At 38.9% G+C, this 26,234-nt stretch overlaps 1 protein-coding gene across 9 annotated transcripts in view; it reads left to right on the top strand.

The window, feature by feature from the left end:
- The window catches only part of NRG1 (neuregulin 1), a 1,119,143-nt gene extending 1,093,776 nt beyond the window's left edge, over nt 1-25,367 (top strand). For 4 of the 9 annotated variants that reach the window (XM_064368894.1, XM_012476013.3, XM_012476010.3 and 1 more), the window contains 7 exons: nt 587-645; nt 7,349-7,372; nt 12,155-12,257; nt 14,171-14,297; nt 17,048-17,178; nt 17,954-18,160; nt 21,175-25,367. In XM_064368894.1, the coding sequence (XP_064224964.1) occupies nt 587-645; nt 7,349-7,372; nt 12,155-12,257; nt 14,171-14,297; nt 17,048-17,178; nt 17,954-18,160; nt 21,175-21,829 (1,306 nt within the window). In that variant the 3' untranslated portion in view covers nt 21,830-25,367. Of the gene's footprint in view, nt 1-586; nt 1,136-7,348; nt 7,373-12,154; nt 12,258-14,170; nt 14,298-17,047; nt 17,179-17,953; nt 18,161-20,645; nt 20,788-21,174 lie in introns of those variants that run through there. The other 5 variants (XM_012476021.2, XM_064368896.1, XM_012476016.3 and 2 more) reach the window with 4 other exon arrangements.
- The last annotated feature ends 867 nt before the right edge of the window (nt 25,368-26,234 follow it).

Genomic DNA, 26,234 nt, shown 5'->3' with positions numbered 1-26,234 from the left:
AATCTGAAGTTTGCTTTCTCCCCCAAACTACAGCAACAATCACTACCACTTGGTGCTTTTACAGCTCAGTTGTAACTGATTCATTTTGTTCTAATTATGGCTTAACCACTCAAGGCATAAACCCATTCAATATTACCTTATTTAACTCTCTCAAAGTGGGTCCCTAAGTCATCAATTTATAAGAATGGCGAGTCACAATGACCCGTGATGCTGACAAACCATCGCAGGGAAGCCAACCAAGAACGATTTTCTCCCAGCATGTGTGACCACAGTCATCAAATGGAAAACTCACATGAATACAACGTCAGGTTTCATTTTAAATGGTTCCCTCTGAAAGAAGGCAATCACTTAAAATGCTGGGATCTTTCCATCATACCAACTTAAGAACTGCATTCTGTCCAAATTTTTAGCCATTTGGGGAAAGTGCCAGAGCCTGAAAGCCATGATCAGGGCAAAGATTCTGTTCCTGAGGGTGAACCCACCAAGTTTCAGTCAAATGACACTGAGGAGCTTCTTTCTAGCATATATTCACCTCTTCTCTTTTTCTCTGTTTTTTCTACCATTGTTTTTTTGTTTCTTCTCTCAGGTGCCCAAATGAGTTTACTGGTGATCGCTGCCAAAACTACGTAATGGCCAGCTTCTACAGTACGTCCACTCCCTTTCTGTCTCTGCCTGAATAGGAGCATGCTCAGTTGGTGCTGCTTTCTTGTTGCTGCATCTCCCCTCAGATTCCACCTAGAGCTAGATGTGTCTTACCAGGTCTAATATTGACTGCCTCTGCCTGTCGCATGAGAACATTAACAAAAGCAGTTGTATTACCTCCTCTGTTCGCGACTACTTGGCTCTGAGATACTAATAGGTGTGTGAGGCTCCGGATGTTTCTGGAATTGATATTGAATGATGTGATACAAATTGATAGTCAATATCAAGCAGTGAAATGTTAATAAAGGCATTTCAAAGTCTCACTTTTATTGATAAAATAAAAATCATTCTACTGAACAGTCCAACTTCTTTATGCAATGAGCACATCCTGAAAAGGGTGTTGCTAAGCTGTAACCGATATGCACTTGAAATGATGGTAAGTTAATTTTGATTCAGAATGTGTTATTTGTCACAAATAAACATAATAAAAGGAGTTCAGATGGTTTTTCTTCATTAACCAAACAGTTTGCACTGAGGCATTTTAAAAAGAAAGCACCAACCAAGTAGGAAAATTAAAAGCAAACATTTCACAGCAAATGAGATATCCTGGCCTCTGTTTATGTTGCTTAAGGAATAAGTAAGTAATTCAGGGCTAGTTTAAACAATTATTTATTTATGTTAGCATTTCTTTAAGTTAAAAGTAATTTAGAATAAAATAGTTACTGTTATTTGTTTAAATATTTATTATTTTGATACATAACAGTTCAACTACCAGATAAAAATATATATTTTTTTTTACTTAACGCAGAACTGGGACATTTGAATAGATGTTCGTGGCTTCGTGAAGTTTTGAACATCATTCCTTAAATACCCAATTCACATTGTATGTAATTACATGGGTAACCAAGCCATGTATTTGTCCTATTGTGAACTGAGTTTGTAAGTTCTGATTCTGGAGCTTTCAAAACATTGCATTTGAAATGGATATCATATAGTTATCCATGTAGATGAAAGAATGGCAATTTTTTTCTGTAAAGGTTCAGGGAGCAAATATTTTACGATTTGTGGTGACACCATCACTGTCACAACAACTCAAACCTATTGTAGCATGAAAACAGCTGTAAACAATGCATAAAACTGATGTGCATGAATTGGTTCCATTACATGTTTATTTACAAAAGCAGACAGTGGGCTGGATTTGTCAACCACTGATTTAGACTGTCAATTGCTCACCCTGAAAAATATGTCACATAGCTTACCGCAGTTTAAATTCACCTAACGTAAGAAACAGTGATACAAGCGGGTTATTTAGGGGTCCTAAAAGAATCAAATTTACCCTTGTTCTGATGCATGTAGAGTATAAGCTTCTGTAATTCTTAATTGTCACAGAAGTTTCCAGAATAAATTCTGTAATGTATTATGGTGAGATTAGACCCATAATACGCAATCATTTATTTAGGGAGGTAAATACTACCTCCTACATATCAAAGACAACTTCCTAGGCCATTTTCTGTTGTGAAAAATTAGAAAATTGACATTGCAAAGTTTCCAAACACTCTTCACTTTATTCACAAACATTTAAATAATATGCATTTAGTAGGCAGAATTTTTGTATCCACAGCTAAAGTGAATAGCTTGATTTAATTTTTAAGTTAATTTTTTAAAGAAAGATAGGAAAGAAAATAAAAATAAAAGAGGAAAATTGAATGTTATTTAATACCTTAAAGCCGTTTCTCTTAGAAATGTGTATTTATATTCAAATGACATAGATTCAACAAATCCATGTGACTGGATAAATACAATAACATCATATTTTAGATTTTAATGAAAATTCTGATCACTTAAGTTGCACTTAAATTTTTGGTGTTAGAGTTTTATTGCACCTTGAAGGCAATGTTCAGGTGCTATATAAACAAAACCATTAAAAATGAAGTTATTTCCCAGCATAATTATACAGTTAGATCAGACAGTAGTAACCAGAGAAAATATTTTCAACTTCTCTTTTAGACCGTTGTCTTTTTCAGAAGATATCAGTTTAAAATAGCCACTATGTATTTGTGAAGTTCAGAGTGTGATTTTAAATAAATTCTTTAGTATGCTTTCAATGCCATTTTTGGACGACATCCAGGAAAGCAGCATTCATATTTAACCTGATTTAATGAAGATTGATTGCACATTTATGAACAATATATGTAATGGCTGTGCAGCAGAGATGCCTCATGTCTGGAAAAGCAAGAGCTTCCCATCAGAAATTGCTTTCCAGTGTTGTCTTACTCAGAGTTAATGTTCTAACCTCTGTGTCTTAAATTTTCAATTTTTATCTCTGCAAACCCCTACATAGAAGGCAGAAAAATAAATTTGTGCTGCTCTAAGAACTTTATGTTCAAGTAGCAATGAGAGCCAGAAAAAGGAGAGAGAAAGTCACCATAGTGACTGTTTTAAAATTTAATTGTTTGTAGTCTTAAAGTCTGGAAAACATAAATTTTGAACACAAACTGGAAAAATACAGTCCCCAGCTTCAAAGAGAAACATTCAAAACTTATCAAACTGCATTTTCAGTTGAAGAGTAACATTCTAAAGAATAGATAATTTTTTAAAGTTTATTAGCATAAAATTTACATTATTCAGATTTGATACGACGACTCTGGTCAGAATGTCCAATGGGGCATTTCCTGATTTACAAAAACTGACTTCAAATATAAAAGAAAGGAACAAATGTATATTTTATAAGGCAGCCATTTGCCTTGAAATAAAACATTATATTTATAGTACTTTCTAGGAAAATATTGTCAAGGTTAGTCAACTTCAAATTTGACCTAACTTGACATAGAATTCCTAGTTGAAAAAATTGTGTTCATCAATATGTGATGTGGGGTGTGTGTGTGTGTTTGTGTGTGTGCGTGCACACATTTGCATGTGTATACAGGCACTCCATAATCAATGTATAGACTTTATGGAGGACAAAAGAAAAAGCACTCATGCTTTCAATAGTTAGGGGCAGTACAGAGCAAGTTATGTCATATATAAACTAACGTATAACAGGACCTAATTAGAGAATAGCTCAAATTTAGAATGTTTTAAAAGATTCTAATTTTGGAACTTTTAGGAACATTTTCACACTGAGTAAATTCAGCAGATATCCTTAAAAGTAGTTTTGAATCACAGGTTACTAGTGCATCCATCATTTGCATGGATTTCTTAATGTTTTTAAAACCTGCTGAAATTATTATTTATCAAATGTGTATCTTCTAACAGTAGAATAAAGGAACATTTCACCTGTGACAAAATTGCCATAAATTCCAACCGAGTGTTAGTGAGATTTCACTGTGTGTGTGTTTTGTGAGTGTGCTTATGTGCGCATGGAAGTTGGAACTAAGGAGAAAGTCTCCTGTTAACATTTCAAAGGGCCCAGTGACACTACGGATTGGCATATGTGAAAAAAACTATCTCCATTTTATTAAGGTAAGTCTAAAATTAAAAGACAGACACTAAATTGGTCCTGTTTAGAATTAGCATTGACAGAACTCTTTTAGAAATCTCAGCAGTACAGAAAGTTAAGACTTTAAGTCTTTAAGATGATTTGCATAAACAGGCCCAAGTTCTTAAAGAATAAAATCCTAAATGTCTTCAGATTTTAACAGAAACCACAATTGCATGGATGCATAATTTTTGCAAAAGAAAGTTTTCCTATTGTTCTTTTCCTTAATGCAATTGAAAATTTAAATTAACCTATGGGTTAATCAGTTTTCCTCCAGCAATTATCCTAAGACGAAGGATAAGGGAGTCAACATTTAATAGTTTCTGAAGACTTTTAGATTTAAATTAATTTTTTATATTGCTCAGAGCACAGCAGGAAATCACATGTAGAAAAGGAAACTAGATTGTTGACAGTAAACTTTGTGTTTTTGAATTATTAATTTAATTTGAAAAATGTAGTGGGTAAGCAGAAGTTCAATAGGAAGCATGTGATCCTTAATGAGCTCAGGCCAACATTAGATTAAGTAGAACAGATAGAAAGTAATAACCTCTTCATAAAATGAAAAGTGCTTGTGTATTCTGCTTTTTTTTTTTTTTTTTTTTTGACTCACAATGAAAGAAATGTAGCTACCAATAGTAAAAATAAATTAGAGCAGTATTTGCTCCCGGTTTAGAATGACTGATGCATGTTTCCTCTGCTTGTTTCCTTGCTAGGGCTTATGGCCAGAAGAGATTCCAGTTTTAAGTACCAATTTCCCATTGAATTATTTGAAATTGGAGCTGCCTGATATGAATGACTTCCTGTGAAATGAAATTATAGTTAGGCTGACAGACTTACCTATAAAACTGTAAATGCAGTAATATGTATGCATGGGCATGCTACTAATTTTATTGAAGACTTAACCAAGCTTTCTATGCAACTAACATAGATCACGAGCAGTGTTCACGTAGGCATGGAATCCTGACTCTCTGGAAAGAGTTTCTGTAGACATCGCTTGATTTTAACCCTTAAATTATTACTGACTGGTAGGAGGAAAAGGCAAGAGAGGGAGGGGGTTCTAGAAAGAAAAGCTGGGTCCCATTTTCATGGACATGAGTAAGGAAATTTGTTATCGACTTCCCTGGAAAATGAATGTTTTCACGTTGATGTTCCAAAGTTTGTATGAAGAAAGCAAATGGGAGAAAAATGACCAATTTTTGATCAATTGCGCGTTGTTGCACAGAAGCAAGAGAAATTTATTTGGATCTGAATAAATTATTTTGCTGTGAACATTGTGCAGCCAAATTAACTCTAACTAAATCCCCTGGCTTTTAATTTATGAAAAATTTAGGTTATTTGCTTCTGTATACTGGACCCAAGGCAGAGAAAACTATTATATATAATCCTTCCCATTATCCTTGTTATGCAGTGTACTTTTTGACATGGGTGTGTGTGTGTGTGTGTGTGTGCACGCGCGTGCGCGCGCACACACACACACTTTTAAAAAGTCTAGGAAGCTTCATTTCCTTAAAGGGCAGCAAGTTTTTAAGTTTCCAAGTATGTCCAGAGCTTACAGAGTTTTTCTGGCTATGAAATTAGCCAAAAGTAAATGAGAATACAGTAAGTGGCCCAAGGTACATCTCTTGATGTGTCTGCTACCTAAGTTGTTAACCCCTTTTGCTGTTAGTCAACCTATTTCGTGTCTCCTTTACTCCCCAGGGACGCCCAGTGAGGCATGTGTTTGTTTAAAAAATATTTTGTTAATGAAAAATTACCGTGTTCAAAGGCATTAAACAGGTCCACAGCGGAGGCAGGACCTGAAACCAAGATGATTCCAGCACACTCATCTCCCGCTTTTTCCCTCTCTACATGAGGTACTTTTACCATGCCCAAATGCAGGTTTTCATAAGAGAAACGCCCCTCCAGTGCATTTTTTCAAAATTAAGAGATGCCTTGCCATATCACTGGATAGACCTCGTACCTCTCGAGGCAGTGATCAAAGAAAGAAAATATCGATCTCAGTTGATATGCTGTGTCTCTTTCCTACCTACTTCCCGACCACACATACATGCACGTGCATGTGCACATTCACACACAGAGAGAAAGAGAGAGAGAAGGGAAGTCCTAGAGCCTTCCACATCATGAAATTTGATTATCAGTTTCTGTTTTGAGAATGAAAAGTGTCATCCCTGGAGATTTTTTATTTTGGCCTCATTTTCCCCCACTTCCTCATTGGCGTCTCTGCAGGTTCTGCTGTTCTTGCAATCCTGGAGTCTCTGGAGTCCCAGCTGCCAGGATTGCTTACTGTTGGCTCATTCCTTTGAGTCCCCTTCTCTAGGCAGCCCTGCAGGTCCTCCGTGTGGCCGTGTGCATGGGAGTCCAGCATTCTGGAGAGGTGATCTAGCTGGCTCTCTGTTATTTAAAGGAGTAATAAGTTAAGATGAAAGACCTGGGAATTGGATCTTTCCCACTTAATTTTTTTTTTTTTTTTTTTTTTACAGTTTTAAAAAGTGAGGCATCGAATTGTCCAATGCCACACAGAACTTCTATGAGAAAAACTAGCAGTCTGCAGTGTCCTAAGCCTCTGTTTGGGGTTTTGAGGCAGAAGTGTTTGTTACTTTCTGTGAATGAAACAGACAAGTGATGAGGAAAGTGGACGTTTAGGAGAAGTAAAAGAGATACAGCTAAGAAAATAAATACATAACCAATGAGCAAGAAGTATTCGAGACCGACTACCCACAAACAATGAAAAAAATTCAAGTCCAACCTGATAACATTTTTCAGACCAAATTACCATCCTCTTGGCTTCTGTTTCTGCCTCTGCCCGTGGGTGTTAAAAAAGAATTTCACCTCCTTGGAATTTTGCTTCTGCCTTTTAAAAAAAGGAATTCAACAATATCAAATGCCTTTTCTGATTTTAAAAATGATCTTTCCATTCCCAAACAGGGAAATAGTAAAGGGGATAGTTTAGTGACATAACTTCTCCCTCAGTAAGGTCTTTTAAGGGTTAATAAAGGTATAGTGTGCTGGTATTTTGCACACCTTGTAAAAAGAGACGTTCCCTATGTGCGCTCACAGAGGCATACCTGAGCACTGCTTCTTAACCACGCACCATTTGTCTGGTTCAATGTGCACGCACAGAGAGCCATAATAGTCATGTGTAATGTGTTTTGGAGTGCAGTGTAATGCTCTTTTCTGAAACTTTGTCCCTTTCTTTCTTTTTTTTTTGTCAACTTTCTGCATTGGCAGAGCATCTTGGGATTGAATTTATGGGTATGGACCAATCATCATTCCTTTTAGCCTGCAGAATTTAGAGCCTATGAGCTGAAATCTTTTCCCTTCCTACTCTTACCTTTCAGTTCCTAACTAATTTCCTTTTTCTTTAGAAGGGATCATACAGCTATAACAATGATTTCTCTGCGTTCAATCTATGATTAGTTTACTGAAATGTTACTGAGTGCAGCAGGGTTTAGATTCCCAAGCATACTTCACTTAGAGTTTAAAACTGCTGCAAATTCACATATATCCCATGCTGCTTAACCCACTGATTGGATCTGGCTATGCTGTTATTTAAAAGCTGGATAGTAGTCCTATCCTTTGTGTAGTAGCACATAAGTCCTATCTTTTATGTAGTGGTACATAAAGGATGCAGGGGGAATCTACCCAGTGTCCTGAGAATAAAAGATGTTTTAAATCCATCTGCTTAAAAAACACACGGCGTCTTAGCCTGGTAGGATTTTGGCATACAATGTAAAACTCATGTATTTAATATAGACAATGTAATGTATATAGAAAGCCCTTAACATTACAACACCATATTAAATGCACAGACTTGAATTACTCAGATTTTCTGGACATACTCAAGCACCACCCTAGTCAACTTCATTATCTTATAAGAAGGAAATAGAAGACAGAAAGAAAGCAGGCTTGTGCTATTTTAGGTGGAGATTCCAGTGGTAATGGAATTAAATTTGAGTCATGAAGATTATCCAGACGAGTAATCAAATAGAAAATTTCACACTGTGAATGTAAAAGAAAAATATATGAATATGTAAAATTTGGACACACTCCTTCCAAAGGCCTTCATCCCTCATAGTTGGGATTGAAGACCAGTCTCTGGGGAGCAAAGAGCTGTGCAACCTTCCCAGTGACTCCACAGGGCCAGGCCAGCCTGTCTTTCTCAATGCTGCATGCAGTCCTGGACCATGGTTGGGTCAGCGACACAATGTCCTGATTCACAGAATATCTGGTCCCCATCCAGCTGGCTTCAGGGACATCATGCAGCAGGGGCATCCTACAGCTGCTGCCGCCTTTTGGGCGATTACGTGGCAGTCTGCACATAATGTAGTTTCCACACTTTGTGGGAAATGAGGCAGTTGCAAGCTCTAGCTACAGGGATTGCCCAGTGGCTTGCCCATTTCTTCCTTAAAAAAAAAAATTCAGACGTGAACTATCAATTTGTTGAGAAGCCCCCAAATGCATGTGAATGGGCCTTTGTGCATCGCAGAATGTCTCCCAAGAGGGAGAAACACAGGGGGAGCACCTCTGTTATAGGGAGCACCTTGTCTACTGAGGGGAGCTATCTATTGGAGTTTCTTCCCTCAGGGAAAAAAATTGTCCCACTTCTGAAACGGATCATTGGCCTATCCTGCAGGGAGGGAAAAAATTCTGCCATTACCCATACCCTTCTATCCTTAACAGCATATTTCTCATTTTATAGCTGGAGGGTCTGACTACAGAATTTATTGTTTCTGTCCCCAACAATGAAGTGAAGGATAGTTCAGATATATCACTTCCCCCTCAGTAAGCTCTTCTATGGGTTAGGAAGGACACAGGGTGCTGCTATCCCTACACTTCTCAAAGGTACAGTTTCCAGAGGTTCATAATTCCAGGCTGGCCAGCGTACTAAACCAGTTCATCACATCCTTCAGGAAAATCAGACCTTAAAGGTCAAGTACAACTGAGAAAGGTAAGGGTTCTGTGTCTTGCCCAGGCCAGATCAGACTGAAAAATGTCCATGATCTGGAAACACATTAGTCCAGCCAAACCATGAAGACTCTGGGGCATTTCTGCTCATCGAGAGACAGACCCACCAATCGGAGTGAGGGACTCTTGTTTTTAGCCCTGTCTGTCTTTAATTTGCTCTTCTCCAACTGATCTGACACAGAAGAAAATAATATGGTGAAAAAAGAGGTTAAAGAATCCATCGTTTATATTATTTTTCACCAAGTATTTTTCCTTGACCACATTCATAGTGTGGGATCACCTGATTGAGCAAAACTGTAAAAAATTCAAATAGAAATGTGGGTGAGAGTTGTAGTGTATCTGGCCAATGCTGATGTGAATACAGGATTTTAATCCCACATCTGTATTCTATGGGCATTGGCCTGAATCAGTTCATTTTAGTGCTGTTACATTACCCTTTGGCCTTTACTGAGCTACCTCTTTATTTCCATGAAATGATCATTTTACTGGAAAACATGTGTCTGCCTACACAGCGTAGAGAGAATACACCCATCATCATGCACTATATGCTTCCAAACGCAGCTCAATCTATTCTTCTGTAATTAACAGCAACCAGAAGACAATTTGTCCAAAGAATCCCTGAGAGTATGCATAATGCCTTTTTTCTTTTAGCCCTTGTCCATGTCTCCATTTTTGAAGTTTGCAGAAGCATTTTCTCAGCTTTTTTCTAAAGATAGGATGTTAAGATGTCAGTAGAAAAGAATGACCGCAGGCTTGCCATCTTCAAAGAAGAAAACAATAGGGTAAAGAAAAGAGGACAGTCAGACAGGGCCATCATCTCTTGGCAATAATAACTACACTCCTATTTTTTCACCAACTCATCACAGCCAAGGAGCTGTGCTCTGCGTCCTGGGTCCCAGGGTGAAGGACCCATGAGGTGACAGCTCTGCTTCTTAGACATGTGTTCTAAAACCTGATCAGGATATCGAGAAGGGAGACTACAGCAGCAGCAGCAACCAGATAACACCTCACAGAGATTAATTCCCTGTTCTGTGGCTATGGGGGAGGGGAGGCAGCAGACACATGCCATTAACATGTAAGCACTCACATTCCATGTCCTCATCTGACTTTTGCTGCACACACAAAAAAATCCGTGACACCAACTCAATATCTCCTGGTGCATTATTTCACTGCAATGCACTAGCCGCTTCGCTTTCTAACTGTGGCTTCCACATGACTGCTAGCTTAGATTAGGAGTTATGCTGTATGGAATGACCCTTCCAACTTTGCATCCACCTTTTCTTCCCACCCAAGCATTTCCTCTCTCTGGTTTTCTTTTATTTATTTTTCCTCCCTTAGTATCAGGCATGCTGTGCCAGGGACTTCAGATGGCTCCTTAACTTTTAACCTTGTTTTCCCTTCCTTGGTCTCTCTGTCATTCTGTCAGTCTGTCTGTCCTCTCAGTTTGTTTTTCCTATCCACCTCCAACCCTTTTGATTTGTTTTTGTGTAATCTATGCAGCATTCTAGTCCTTTACCTACTGATTTCTCTTCTCCTTCTCCTCCTGTTAATAATCAATCAGTGCTATATTAATTTGATTTGACAATGTTCTTGACCTGTTCACTGGAATTTGATTATCATGGACTCGGCTTGTAGGAAATGTTTTGTTTCATGATAAGGTCCACTGTATCCTAGAAATTAAAATTCACTTTTTCATTTCAAGAAAACTTCCTGCAAGCTGCCCTCTCTCAAAAGAGAAAAAGGTGTAGTTGTGCCACCACTGATATAATACGGAAATATGCCTCAAGGGTTCCTTGTTGATGTGCCGATAAGTCAGCTCTGTTTGTACAGTATTCCCCAGTTCTTGACCAATTTATTGATCATAACGGCAAGTAAATAGCTTACACTGCTTATTTCATACCAGTTGAGTTCTCTTTCTGAGTGAATGTGTGAAGATCTTCCAATAAATGTAATTAGACTCCCTGAAAGCTCAGGTCCTAAGGGATCAGCATCCCTATTAAATCAGCAAATCTTGTTAAGAACCTGACCTACCTTAGTATAATCAACTTATCCTCCAAAGAAACTAATTTAGCAAATAGAAAAACTTCCACGAGTTAGCGAATGATTGCATTTGGGGTGCAGTAACACCTTCAGTTCAAAGTTCTAAGCATCACACTTCCTGAGCATAACCTACATTAGCTCATGTGCCAAGTTGGCCAATGTAGGAATGTGCACTCTATTCCAAATCACACATCATTTGTACTGGTGACCTCTTTGGACAAATAAACTTGTTCCTCAGTACAATTGGTGGAGTAATTAGAATTGGCTTCCAAAGGACAAGCCTCCATTTGGGCCCTTGACTGTCCTACACATCATTTGGGATTTTCTTTGATACAGTGCCCTGCTACTTCGTATTGTATTGCTTCTTGTGTTCACATTTTACTGTTAAATTGCAGAGAGCCTGACTCAATTTACTAGTTAACTACAAGCCAAGTTCATTTTGCAAATGTCTTTGAATTTAATACATTTAAGTTAGAATGACTCTTTGTAAAGACCACTGGATATGAAGTGATGATATAAAATAGCTGAGAAATACAAAAAGGTCAGGGCCTGGGGGATAAAGAAGGGCGGAACAAGGAAGGGAGGGCCCCAGTGATGCCAATCCCGGCTCCTTTAATTGGTGTTGACTCCTGTTGTCTTTGCAAGAGCTTTTTATATTTTATTTTGCAAGAGACTTTACAAAAATAAAAATAAAAACTACAGAGTTTTAACCAATAGTTATTTTATAATTAATGTTTATGATTTCCAATTTAACTATCAACTGCATATATCTATAGCTTATAATTAGAGATAATTTTTGAGTATAATATTTGTATAGTAAATGGCCCCAGTGGGCTTTGCCATTGATGTTCAAAGCATAAGTGCAGAGCATGTTGTACCTTAGCTATGTGTGTCAACATGAAGAATTGTCACGTATTTAATGTTCTTGTGAACATGGACAATGTCATGCAGCATGCCCACTGTTCGTTTGTAGTCAGTCCTGGCGAGTGGAAATGACCTGTCATGACATCTGCTCTCATCCCTTTCCAGAGGCAGAGGAGCTCTACCAGAAGAGAGTGCTGACCATAACCGGCATCTGCATCGCCCTCCTTGTGGTCGGCATCATGTGTGTGGTGGCCTACTGCAAAACCAAGTAAACCTTCCTCCTCCATGCCTTTCTCTCTCCTTAATGCAGAGACAACTTAGATGGCCGGGGCTTTGCAGAATCTGAGCTCCATAGCCTAGTCTTGGGGATTAAAAAAAGGGGGTGGGGGAAGATTACTTCCTCTAAATAATCCATTTTGAGGATATCATCTCCTAAATACAGAACTAGAAAGCTTTTTGCCTATTCATGTGAACGTGTTTTAAATATTTCTGATAAATGGCCACAGCCCCTGAGTGAGTGGATAAAGGGCTGGAGGGACAGGCTTGTGAGGAAGGCGTGTGTATGGGTGAGGTGGAGTGAAGGTGCCTTATTCTAAAAGGAGAGAGAAGGAATCAAAAGTCCATTTTAGGGCTTAGTATAATCAATTTCTCCCCTAAAGAAACTAATTTGCACCAAGAAAAACTTCATGAGTTAGAGACTGAAGGCATTAGGGGTACAGTAGTACCTTTAGTTCAAAGGACTACTGAGAACAAGTCCAATTTACACTAAAATTTACCCGGTAAAGGAAACCCTTCATGGTGTTTGAAATGCAGTTTTCTGAGGTATAGTGATTACTTTTCAATTCTATCTAATTAGGTTGCCAGTATAAATGCTCTCACAGTGTAAGGTATACAAAAGGAATCTCAGGGGAGGAAAATCAAGCAAAACTTTCTTTGAAAAAATAAAAGAGAAAACATTAGAATAGATTTGGGTTCCTTATATTTGGACTTTAAGTTCGGTCCATGTTAACAAATTCAATTGCTATGTGACATGAGTTCTCTTCACTTTTTTCTCCTACATATAACTTACATTTCAAATCTCATATAATGTTAAATTAACAAGGTTTTTTGAAAGAATGTTGCTTCTTAATACTCTCTTGCCAAACCATCCATGGGAATATTTTCATAATCTGAATGTTGCATTGAGGAAGAAAAAGAATATGCTTTTACCACAAAATCCAGAGCATGGATTGTACTTTCTCAATATCCCATGATGTAGTGTATTGCCAGAATTAAGTGATAGAGATAAGCCTTCATGGAATCGACCTGGTGAGTCTCATTAGATTCCATCTCAGTATTCACTGCCTAATTACACAAAAAGCATTACCAGAGTAGGATCATGTTACAGTTGTGCCAAAATCTATTGGCACAATATGTCCACATTCTCACTCATCACAAACATGCTAACTGTGTATATTCAAAACTCAGTTCGTTTCCTTAAGAGACCCCAGGAAAAACTATAAATGAAGTCAGTCTTAGAAATTCTATAGCACAATTTGGTTTTGAGATATATTCTGGCTCTGTCACCCAGGCTAGAATGCAGTGACACAGTCTCAACTCACTGCGACCTCCACCTCCCAGCTTCAAGTGATGCTCATGCCTCAACCTCCCGAGTAGCTGGAACCACAGGTGCATGCCACCAGCCCAGCTAATTTTTGTATTTTTTGTAGAGACTGGGTTTCTCCATGTTGTGCAGTCTAGTCTCAAACTCTTGGACTCAAGTGATTCTTCTGCCTCTGCCTCCCAAAGTGCTAGACTTACAGGCATGAGCCATCATGCCCAGCCCAGCACAAATTATTATCTGAGAAATAAGTGTCCATTTGTAAGACTTAGGCAAAGATGGATTGATTAGGAACATTGGGATTTTAGTCAATTATCAACTTATTTGTGTTATCCTCTTTTTTTCTTGTCTCTCAGTAAAATCGCTAAATTTCCATAAGAATCCCATATGGCTTTTAAAATCTATTTAGTAAGGATGTGTGATTTCACTTATTCTAGGATAGAGTGGACACACTCCCTTCCCTCTTCCTCATCACCAATCTATTGCCTTGAATTACTCATAGGTGTTGGTAGAATAAAGATTTGGCTCCACTATGAAATGTACATAATCAAAAAAAAAAATGCTCCCTTTTTTATGTCCAGGAAACAGCGGAAAAAGCTTCATGACCGTCTTCGGCAGAGCCTTCGGTCTGAACGAAACAACATGATGAACATTGCCAATGGACCTCACCATCCCAACCCACCCCCCGAGAACGTCCAGCTGGTGAATGTACGTTGATTCTGGCCAGTGGAAAAAACTGAGCCTCTCTCCTCTGTTCAGACGCCTTGAAGTTTATTTTCGAAAGCTCTTAAGCTTTTAGCTGCTGCCATTAATCACCATGGCTTCCAGGAATCCAAGTTTTTGCCAGGAGAAAATAATGGGAACATTTTTTAAAGTGGATTTGGTTACTGTAAAATCAGCACATTTCCTCTTATAAAGTGTTCATTAAGGGGTTGGAATAATAGTGTTGAGTTTGTTCTGCAAGGAGGCTATAGCTGGGGCTTACGTGGAGGCGGGGGGAGAAAACAAAATTAATAGTACAATAATCAAAAAGAATTTTTTATATATATCTTAGAAATACAGGCTACTCCAGTCTGTAACTGATTAGTACAGATAACCGAGCAAAGAGCTTTAGAGTTATTTTCTTAGGGGTACGTCACAGTGCCTGATGATTTACTGATTACGAATTCCAAAGGATTTTGATTTCCTTTAGGGTGTGGAAAGGTCAAGTGACTTATCAAACAAGCTTCTCAGTAGCAAAAGCAGAAGAATGTCATGCCAGCTTCTTCCCTGACCCTTTCTAAGTGACAAGCCCTCCAGATAAAATGCATCCATAATCATTAAAATATTGTGTTTATACTGTACCAAACACTCAGCATTCAGTTTTTTTTAAATACAACTAGATCAAAGAATATTAGATTCTGGAGAGTTTGAAGATACTATCTTTCAACTCTCTCTCTTTTTTACGGATAAGGGTCAGAGCTGCACTATCTCCTGGCTTTTGGACTATTGCTCCTTCAATTCCAGTATAATCCTTCTGTTTACAAATTATTGCTATGATGTATGGTTTTTACATAATACACAAAACTTGAAGATTCTATTGAAGTACCACTTTCTATCCTATAGAAAAAAAGTATATTTTGAGTGGAACAGATATATCATAGACCCAACTACAGAGTTGGTGGTTACTAAACTATCAGCTAGTCTTGTAGCAAAGACCTTCGAGTCTTTGTTGGAGCAAGGTGCTTATAGGTCAACATACTCTGTTGCTTTTCCACCCTCTAACAGTGTTCATCACAATGTTCTGCACAATTGATAACTATATTCACTACAAAAGGAACTATAATCTGTCCCCATACATGTTACGATATATAAAAGGTAGAATGACTGTCTGGATTACATTTACTGCTCATGTGATGCATCTTTGGGCTTTAACCTTTCTCGACCTTACTTCTTCATTATAAAAACAGACTTAAAAACAATGCCTACTTCAGAGACTATTCATGAGTTTTAAATAAGGTAATTTGCATAAAGCACTTAGCCTGGTGGCATTTAGTGAGTGTTCAATAATCGTTAAGTATTATTTTCATTAGATTCACTGAGCTTACATTGCCTCCCAAGAAGCAATAGTGAAATGGTGCAGGGACTAGAAGTAGGTCAGTGGGAATCCTTTCCTTAAATCAGGTTAGCTGTACTTCCCAGGAAGATCCACATGGAATAGCCTTTCCACTATGAGAACCAGCTAGAGTTGCAAGCATAATTCAAGTTGTATATTTTTGAATCTTCGTGAATATATTTAGAGTCCACAGACCATCAGACTATAAAGTGCCTTATTTCATAAAAGAGTATTCTTTTCTATTGGTTTTCTTATTATTTAACTCAATTTGGTATCAATACTAACAGCATTTAAAACACAACTTCAAAATAGGCCTCCCTCCCTAATAGAAACAGTAAAAACTACTGTGGTTTGCTGATGAAAATAAAGTAGCATCTGGCTAGGTGTGGTGGCTCATGCCTGTAATCCCAGCACTTTGGGAGGCAGAAGTAAGCGAATCACCTGAGGTCAGGAGTTGGAGATCAGCCTGGCCAACATGGTGAAACCCCATCTCTGCTAAAAATACAAAAATTGGCTGGATATGGTGGCATGTGCCTATAACCCCAGCTACTCCGGAGGCTAAGGCAGGAGAATTGCTTGAACCCAGGAGGCAGAATCTGCAATGAGCCAAGATTGCACCAGCACTCTCCATCCTGGGCAACAGAGCAAGATTCCATCTCAAAAAACAAAAAAGAAAGAAAAGAAAGTAGAATCGACCTCCACTAAATAGAAATGTCCTCCATATATTATGTGCTTTGTCAAGATGTGTGACTTGACAATTGCTAAGCCCCTCAAATTTATCAGTAGTCTTGTTAGCCCTACCACTGATAATAAGTTAAACATTTCAATGACATTAGTAGGGCAATGTGGGCACTAGAAAATGGAAAGAGAAAGGTAAGTCCAAAATATAGAGGTTTAAAATTATTTTTTCTAGTGCTTTGAAATTTGAAATTATACAAGCCATCTCTCTGCTTCTGTTTCAGTCAAATAGCGTTTAGCTGTCTTCGACTTGCAATAACCATGAAACAAATGAATATTGGATGGGTGTTTGTATGAAATTCTAGTCATGTTATTTAATTGAAAATAATAGAAGAAATAGGCCTTTTGTTGATAAAATGTAGTTGGGATGGTGGCCCTACTTTGGATGCACATCCATAGAGTTTTTAATTAACTATTCATCTAATCTAAAAGCCACAGTAGTCCAGGACAGGATTTTTCATCTGGCCGTTGGGGAAATGGAATTTATTACAAAGCATGTGTGCAAGACTAGATTTGTGTGTTTGTGTTAGTGTTTTTATTTACAGTGTTAGTATTTTTATTTACATGACAATATTAGTGCCTTGATTGACATGAATCTTCAAGTTGTGTCTTTTTGTTTATCCAGCAATACGTATCTAAAAACGTCATCTCTAGTGAGCAGATTGTTGAGAGAGAAGCAGAGACATCCTTTTCCACCAGTCACTATACTTCCACAGCCCATCACTCCACCACCGTCACCCAGACTCCTAGCCACAGGTATGAGAATCTGAAAATTCCACAGCATTTCTCTCGGAATGAATTGTTGCACATTGCCTTTTGATACTACTGCCTGAGAAAAGGGGCCATGAAATGGATGGTCTTTGGGCAGCAACAGATTTTGAAAATCAGCTGGCTTTGCCCTTAATTCCTGCATAAATTTGAACCTCAATTTTTTCATTACCAAAAAGAGATCATTATGCCTCCTCCACAGGGCCGTTGTTTCTCATACCTGAGATTGTCTTTATTCATGCCGTGCTACTGCTGCCCTGTGACAAGTCTGTCTTTGGCTCTGCATAATACTTAGAAGTCGACTTCTTTCAACGATTGGATTGCCCTGGAAAATGCACATGAGAATCGGTTGATAGCAGAACCCTAAATTCTCAAATGCCTTGGCGATCGCCATCTGAATGCACTCACTCTACCAAGAGCAATGCTAGACCTCCAAATGTAGCACGTACAACAAAATGTTTCTTTAAGCCACTCCAAGAACAGAGAGACTGTAATTATACAGTGCAGAGTGGCACTCGATAAATATTTATTGAATGAGTGAACAAGTGACTATACTGTATCCTTACAAAGCCAAACCAAATCAAGATCCTCTCTATAGCAAACTATCTTTGTGGCAATTCTGTTCGGAAACAAATGATGTTGCAGTGATCTCCTGATGCATCAGTAGTTTGAAACATTTGTCAGAATCCATTCCTTTCATTTCCATTTTTCGCATATAATTTTTGAATGAAATATCTCATTGCCTCTCCCATTTCGTCCGCAGCTGGAGCAACGGACACACTGAAAGCATCCTTTCGGAAAGCCACTCTGTCATCATGATGTCATCCGTAGAAAACAGTAGGCACAGCAGCCCAACTGGGGGCCCAAGAGGACGTCTTAATGGCACAGGAGGCCCTCGTGAATGTAACAGCTTCCTCAGGCATGCCAGAGAAACCCCTGATTCCTACCGAGACTCTCCTCATAGTGAAAGGTAAAACCGAAGGGCAAAGCTACTGCAGAGGAGAAACTCAGTCAGAGAATCCCCGTGAGCACCTGCGGTCTCACCTCAGGAAATCTACTCTAATCAGAATAAGGGGCAGCAGTTACCTGTTCTAGGAGTGCTCCTAGTTGATGAAGTCATCTCTTTGTTTGATGGAACTTATTTCTTCTGAGCTTCTCTCGTCGTCCCAGTGACTGACAGGCAACAGACTCTTAAAGAGCTGGGATGCTTTGATGCGGAAGGTGCGGCATACGGAGTTTCCAGCTCTGGCCGTGGGCTCAGACCCACTCGAGGTCTCAGTGTCCTCAGTTGTAACATTAGAGGGGTGGCATCAATGCTTGATAAGGACCCTTCTATAATTCCAATTTGCCAGTTATCCAAACTCTGATTCGGTGGTTGATCTGGCCTTGTGTTCTTATCTGCTAACCCTGTCTTACTGTCCAGCCTCAATTAAGTCAAATCAAGGGCTATGTCATTGCTGAATGTCATGGAGGGGGGGCAACTGCTTGCCTTCCACCCTATAGTATCCCTTTTATGAAATTCCAAGAAGGATGAATAAATAAATCTCTTGGATGCTGCGTCTGGCAGTCTTCACAGGTGGTTTTCAAAGCAGACACTGCCTTCGAGATGGCCCTTTATTCCAAAATGTTTTGGCTTTCCTTTGGGGAGATTGGGTTGGGTTGGGGGAGTTACAGCAAAGGTAAAATAAAGAATGGAGGAAAGTAAAAAAAAGAGATATTAAATAGTAATTATTGAATTCATAGATTCTCTTTCTCCATTTTCACCTGAGCTGGAAGATGACCAGTATTTCTAGCCCATCAGTAAGCTATTGCCTGGTCCTATTTGTTTGCAAGTCCACTGAGTTTTACTTTATTTTATTGTCATCTCAGTCTAATCTTTGACCATTTACTAAAGGTTTACATAATGTCAAATCCCTACTTATGTGGTAGTTGCATGGGTGGAGATGACTTTGATAGAGTCTTTCCACTCGTGGAATGGGAAGTACTTTCAGTAAAAAATAACATTCTGGGCTTGCAGGCCTGTTGATTACTTTGTCAAGGGCCTTTTCCCCAAACTGACATTTTAGAACATTATGGAATTTATGAAATCAGAGGTAAGCTATCACCTGTTTGTTTGCAAGTCTGCTGAATTGTATTTTATTTATTTTTACTTTATTTTATTGTCATCTCAGTCTAATCTTTGACCGTTTACTAAAAGGTTTACATTAATGTCAAATCCATGTTTATGTGGTAGTTACACACGTAGACTAAGATGACTTTGATAGACTCTTTTCACTCGTGGCCTGGGAAGTACTTACAATAAAAAATGACACATTCTGGGCTTGCAGGCCTGTTGGTTACTTCTTCAAGGGCCTTTCCCCAAAAATGATATCTTTGAACATTATGAAAGTTATGAAATCAGAGGTTTCCCTGCAACCAATCAATGGAAAAGTAGGCAGGGTTTAAATGGTTTTAAAACTTTGGTCTTAAATCCATATTTATGTGTTAAAGAAGTCTATCAATTCTATTTCAATCTTTTTCTGAAACATGAAAAGGAAGTTAGAGATGAAATCTTTCTTCATCACTACAAGTGATATTTATCCTTAAATGTTTACATTTCCCTGCTGTATTGGGCTTCCAGACAGCATCTAGGAGTATAAAATATTCCTAAACCTAGAGATTATGGAGAGAAAAGATGAATCATTTTTATACGCTGGTTGAATTTGAATTAGCATTCCTGAGAGCTTAATTTAAGTACCCTCAAAACCAAAAGTCTGAAGACTCAAAGCTTGCATATTTCAGTTTCTCAGGCACGTTCCCAGTTTAGAGACAGCTAACTCTCACATCTGTATTACTGCGAATGATGGAAAAGCAGGGAGGTTCATAGGTTTTCTGTTCCTGTTAGGGAGAGTTCAGATGATGGCATTCAGTGTCATCTCAGGTCGTGCCAAATTAGACTCTGTGAATGCCAGTGTGAAGAAAAGAGTCATTTAGTGCTGCACATTGGTAACATTTCATCAAAAGCTGAGAAATGTGACTCTGAATAAGCCACGTCTCCCTCAGTGCCAAAAGTTAGGCCTTCTTATACTGGGGGAAGAAAGCATGGTATGGTGAAACCAATGTGCTCGGTGCCCTGATGGCAAGAATCACTCAGCAGTATCAGACATAACATGACAGAAGGTACCGTGGTACAGCCAATCCTTGGGGCATCCTGAAAGACATTAACCAAAGACTGATATAGCTGTGAGTTTGGAAGAGAGATAGACCAAAGACTGGACATAGCCTCCATTGGGGTAACTGCGAAGCCAAGATTAGGTTCTCTCAGGCTTACCTTTGACGGTGTTGGACGCTGGGATGGATAGTTCCAAATTGAATGTTAACTAGTTGCATTTCATGGAAGAAATGAAAAGCACACAAATGTATGACACTGTTGTCAGGAATCAATCTAAGTTACTATGCTCTTTTTTTTTCATAAGACATAACCTTATAGCTGAGCTAAGGAGAAACAAGGCACACAGATCCAAATGCATGCAGATCCAGCTATCAGCAACTCATCTTAGATCTTCTTCCATTCCCCATTTGGGCTTCATTCTCTAAGACCCCTTGGCCTTTAGGAAGGTATAGTATTTAAGTAATACTTCTTTCCCTTCCGAATCCCTGAGCCTTGGTCCTTATATAAGCTGAGAGGTTTCTAGGACCTAACGCCTTCTTGTCTTGGCTCATATGCCTTTATTTATAATTGTGATGAGACTGAAAATCCCAAAGGCTTTGATGAGCTAGGCAATTTAGCTGATCTTTGCATGCACTTCTGTGAGGAAACTCTTGGCTACATAATTTTCGATTCCAAGGGTGTGGAATTTCCTAGCGTAAATAATTGAGCAGTCTACAATGAATAGAAATTCTCTGTTCTCTGATGACGTAATATCATGACTCTGTCCCCTTACCTTCCCTGCTATGTACCTCTTATTCCACCACACTTATGCAGGGTATTCTGTGCTCACACAGGTATGTGTCAGCCATGACCACCCCGGCTCGTATGTCACCTGTAGATTTCCACACGCCAAGCTCCCCCAAATCACCCCCTTCGGAAATGTCTCCACCCGTGTCCAGCATGACGGTGTCCATGCCTTCCATGGCGGTCAGCCCCTTCGTGGAAGAAGAGAGACCTCTACTTCTCGTGACACCACCGAGGCTGCGGGAGAAGAAGTTTGACCATCACCCTCAGCAGTTCAGCTCCTTCCACCACAACCCCGCGCATGACAGTAACAGCCTCCCCCCTAGCCCCCTGAGGATAGTGGAGGATGAGGAGTATGAAACGACCCAGGAGTACGAGCCAGTCCAAGAGCCTGTTAAGAAACTCGCCAATAGCCGGCGGGCCAAAAGAACCAAGCCCAATGGCCACATTGCTAACAGATTGGAAGTGGACAGCAACACAAGCTCCCAGAGCAGTAACTCAGAGAGTGAAACAGAAGATGAAAGAGTAGGTGAAGATACACCTTTCCTGGGCATACAGAACCCCCTGGCAGCCGGTCTGGAGGCAACACCTGCCTTCCGCCTGGCTGACAGCAGGACTAACCCAGCAGGCCGCTTCTCGACACAGGAAGAAATCCAGGCCAGGCTGTCTAGTGTAATTGCTAACCAAGACCCTATTGCTGTATAAAACCTAAATAAACACATAGATTCACCTGTAAAACTTTATTTTATATAATAAAGTATTCCACCTTAAATTAAACAATTTATTTTATTTTAGCAGTTCTGCAAATAGAAAACAGGAAAAAAAACTTTTATAAATTAAATATATGTATGTAAAAATGTGTTATGTGCCATATGTAGCAATTTTTTACAGTATTTCAAAATGAGAAAGATATCAATGGTGCCTTTATGTTATGTTATGTCGAGAGCAAGTTTTGTACAGTTACAGTGATTGCTTTTCCACAGTATTTCGGCAAACCCTCTCATAGATTCAGTTTTTGCTGGCTTCTTGTGCATTGCATTATGACGTTGACTGGATGTATGATTTGCAAGACTTGCAACTGTCCCTCTGTTTGCTTGTAGTAGCACCTGATCAGTATGTCTTGTAATGGCACATCCATCCGATACGCCTCTCTTGTGTATGAAGTTTTCTTTGCTTTCAGAATATGAAATGAGTTGTGTCTACTCTGCCAGCCAAAGGTTTGCTCATTGGGCTCTGAGATAATAGTAGATCCAACAGCATGCTACTATTAAATACAGCAAGAAACCGCACTAAGTAATGTTACATATTAGGAAGAAAGTAATACTGTGATTAAAAAAAAACTATATTATTAATCAGAAGACAGCTTGCTCTTACTAAAAGGAGCTTTCATTTACTTTATTTGGATTTATTTTTCTTGACAAAAAGCAACAGTTTTAGGGATAGCTTAGGCAAATGGGTTCTGGCTTGCTATCAGGGTAAATCTAACACCTTACAGGACTCAGTGTCACTTTCTCTGGGGGAATGATCCAGCGGCTTCTCTAGTTGAAGATCAAACCACAGCTGATAAAGGTGCAATCATTTCTGACTTGTATTTTTCACTGATTTTGAGCTAGTGATTGGTTGAGTCTTCTCGGCTCAGAAGGAGGCATATTGCAGCACAAAAAGTCCAGGCCAGACAGCACATGCAGCATTTTGTCTGAAGTACTTCTAGAGTCAAACGTGCCTGCTATACATAGCAGTGACTTGTCATCATAGGGAAATATTTCCATCATAAGCGTGTTCAGAAGGAGTGACCGTATAGGTGGAGAGAAGCTTGATGACTCGGCTGGAATTTTTAAATGTGGATGACCACCCCTTTCTACCCCTTATTTTTCTCTTATTTTTCCATGTTGCCTTGATCAGGTCATAACTATGCATGAACATTTTTATCAGGAATGGCCAATGTGTATGTGATTTGTGATTAGTTAGAATTTTCCACAAGTCATGATTCATCAGGAAACGTCGATCCTGTTGGAAAGATTGCACCTTTACTTGCAGAAGTGACCCCCACCTGTGTCCTGACCTCTCCATTTACAGGCTCCACCACCCAGTTCCCTCACCTTCTTTAATTTCTGCTTTACTGTCATAAAGTAGGACTAAGATTGGTCTAAACATTGCATGTTCTCTTGTGATGGTAAATCAAAGGAAGGCCTATAAGTATTAACATTTGAAATAACTGCTAATTCAGGAAAATGGAAGAAAAAAGTTATCTGAAACACAGAACCCATTTCATGGCCTGCCTGATATCTGTGAAATCAGGGCTGAAGCTTAGATTTCACGTAACCTCCTAGGTACCATGAAACAAATGGGAAACAGGTTATTGGCGGGGGGAGGTTCACGAAGTCAGTGAGAGTCATCGCTTATTATTTGCGAGTGAACTGAATGTATTTCTTCACCAAATCTTGATGTTAAAAATTAAAAAGAAGAAATGACATGCAAGTAGGTCTTCGCAGAAAAATGCAGGCTGGGCATAAGTCATGTTACGCTCCCACGTGCTTCTGCAATCCACAGAGATGGCTCTCTGCAGGTTCTTGAAGTTACTGTTAGTATTTGGTATCTCAGATTTTCCATCACTGTTCACATGCCACTTTCTCTGTGCTCGGTGGTATCCTCATTTGCTTTTTAACCTACACTGAGGAGGCTCTGTCAACTTGTACTGATTTTTCAATTCTGCAGAAATGAGTAAGCTCATGGCATGGGGAAGAAGACAGTCAGTCCAGTGAAGTTCTCTAAATTATTTTAACATTGCCTTTGAAGGCCTTGACTCATCCTTAGCTATTTCAATAAAGAAATTCCTACCATAAATTTAAAACCCTAAAAATTCAAGTTTCAAATTCTTTGGGCATTGGTGTACTCAGATGTCCCATTATGGAAGAATTTTGAGAATAAATAGAACCTTCTGTTAAGAACCATGAGCAACATTTTTCTTACTATAAGAATTGCTATACATTTTCCAATTGCAAATATATATGAAAATTGAAGACAAGAGGAAGTTTTATTTCTGACTTGATTCTGATCACTTGCAGAGGTGGCATGTTGTTATAATTGGGACTTCCTTTGAACCCTTGATAAGAAAGGCCAACTGGTCAGGGCCACCTGCCATGGCCACTAGATTTGTGTCCACAGGGATATCTCTGTGATGCTTGTCACATCACTCTTGGCCACTTTTGTTAATAAATTCAGGCAGTGCAGTGGCAATCGCAGTGTGAACCTATGTTCCCAGCATATGGAAAGCTATCTTGGGTTTTAAGGCAGTAGAAATGGCCCAGGATTTTGACAGCAACTTTGTTTCCTGGGTCTAAAATCATATTCCACTGAGGTGTATGCAGTGGAGCATAATACATGCAAATACATGCAAAACTCTTTTTGTCTCTCCTAAGATTCACTTTCTTACTTTCCCTTCCTGCCTAGTATGACTTTTGCCCCCAGGAGTGCCTGGACAGCATTCTATGGTCCTCTGTAGGTGAATGTGTCCCAAACCTGCTATCTCTTTCTTGTTTCAGGGTGACTGTCTTGATATAGGTAGAGTTTATCCAGGGTAACTTGCTCAGTAACTACTCCTTTTTATGGCCTGAGGTTAAAGGGCGCATGGCTCACATTGATGAAAATAAGGAAGGCCTTGTCTTATCTTGTATTAATAATACTGGCTGCATTCCACCAGCCAGAGATTTCTATCTGCAAAGACCTATGAAACACTGAAGAGAAATGTAGGCAGAAGGAAATGGCCACATATCACAAGTTCTATTATATATTCTTTTGTAAATACATATTGTACATTACTTGGATGTTTTCTTATATCATTTACTGTCTTTATGAGTTAATGTCAGTTTTTACTCTCTCAACTTACTATGTAACATTGTAAATAACATAATGTCCTTTATTATTTATATTTAAGCATCTAACATATAGAGTTGTTTTCATATAAGTTTAAGATAAATGTCAAAAATATATGTTCTTTTGTTTTTCTTTGCTTTAAAATATGTATCTTTTCCTTTTTCTTTTTTTTAAGAATAATTTATTGTTCAGGAGAAAGAATGTATATGTAATTGAAACTATCTGAAGAATGCACATTGAAGGCCGTGAGGTACTGATAAACTAAAGAATTTATTATTCAAAATACTAAGCAATAAGTAATTGTGATTTATTTAAAGTTTTGTCCATTTTCCATGAAAGACATACTGCAATAAAAATGCTACTCTGTGGAGACCTGGGAGTGTTGCTCAGCAGACTACAGCTTCAGTCTGTTAGACCAGCACCTTTCATCTCATTCCCATAGTTGTGCTAATTTAGGATTGTGTTCCGTGAACCCCGTGATCATCTTGTCTGTCCATTGCTTTTGCCAAACCGCCTGTTCTCGAATCATCTTCTCCTTGTCAGTGCTGTTTATCACTTTCTTCCTTGTTGAAGAGGCCACACAACCAGAAAGTATGATGTTTCCTTTTTCCTCCATACACAATAATAGAGAGAGAATATTTTAGGGCATGACTGCCTGGATCCTGGCTGTTGCTATGTTTTGTAGTAACAGTAAGAAACTCCCTCAGACTAATGAAAACGTCAACGTGCCATTCAATCACGAAAGGCAAAGAAAAATGCTTTCATGGTTCAAATAGTCCAATGGCCCATAGCGGCCTAAAAGGCAGCCAGTTGAGACCCGGCCACGCTTCTCTTCCCTATAGCGCCAGTTAATTGACTTTCCATCAGGCCCACAATTTACGGATTCGCAATTTTAGAAGAGGAGAAGGCCAAGTTGGGTTCATTCCCCTTATTCTGTCAATAAAACAAATCAAACTCATGTCTATCTAACTGCTCAGGGAGGAGCCTTTACATGAGAAAATTCTCATATTCTAAGACTGAGTCATAGAAATGAGGGTATTACTTTTCTTATTGCAATTAACCTAGACAAAAGCCATATTTTAACAAATAGATATTTGCATGGTACCTTTCATGTATTTCAAGCATTTTGCTCTTTATTACAATTAGGTTAAGAGCTTCTGAAGTATATGGAGCAAAGGTCAGCAATCCTTTGGGGTGAACAGTGGCCTCCTTTGAAGTTAGGGGGTAACCCAAGACT

The sequence above is a fragment of the Aotus nancymaae genome, unplaced genomic scaffold, assembly GCF_030222135.1.
Source record: "Aotus nancymaae isolate 86718 unplaced genomic scaffold, 86718_ANA_hifiasm-v0.15.2.pri h1tg000079l, whole genome shotgun sequence".
Classification (NCBI taxonomy): domain Eukaryota; kingdom Metazoa; phylum Chordata; class Mammalia; order Primates; family Aotidae; genus Aotus; species Aotus nancymaae.
The sequence above is the reverse complement of the archived record's forward strand: the minus strand, read 5'-3'. Positions and strand labels throughout refer to the sequence as shown.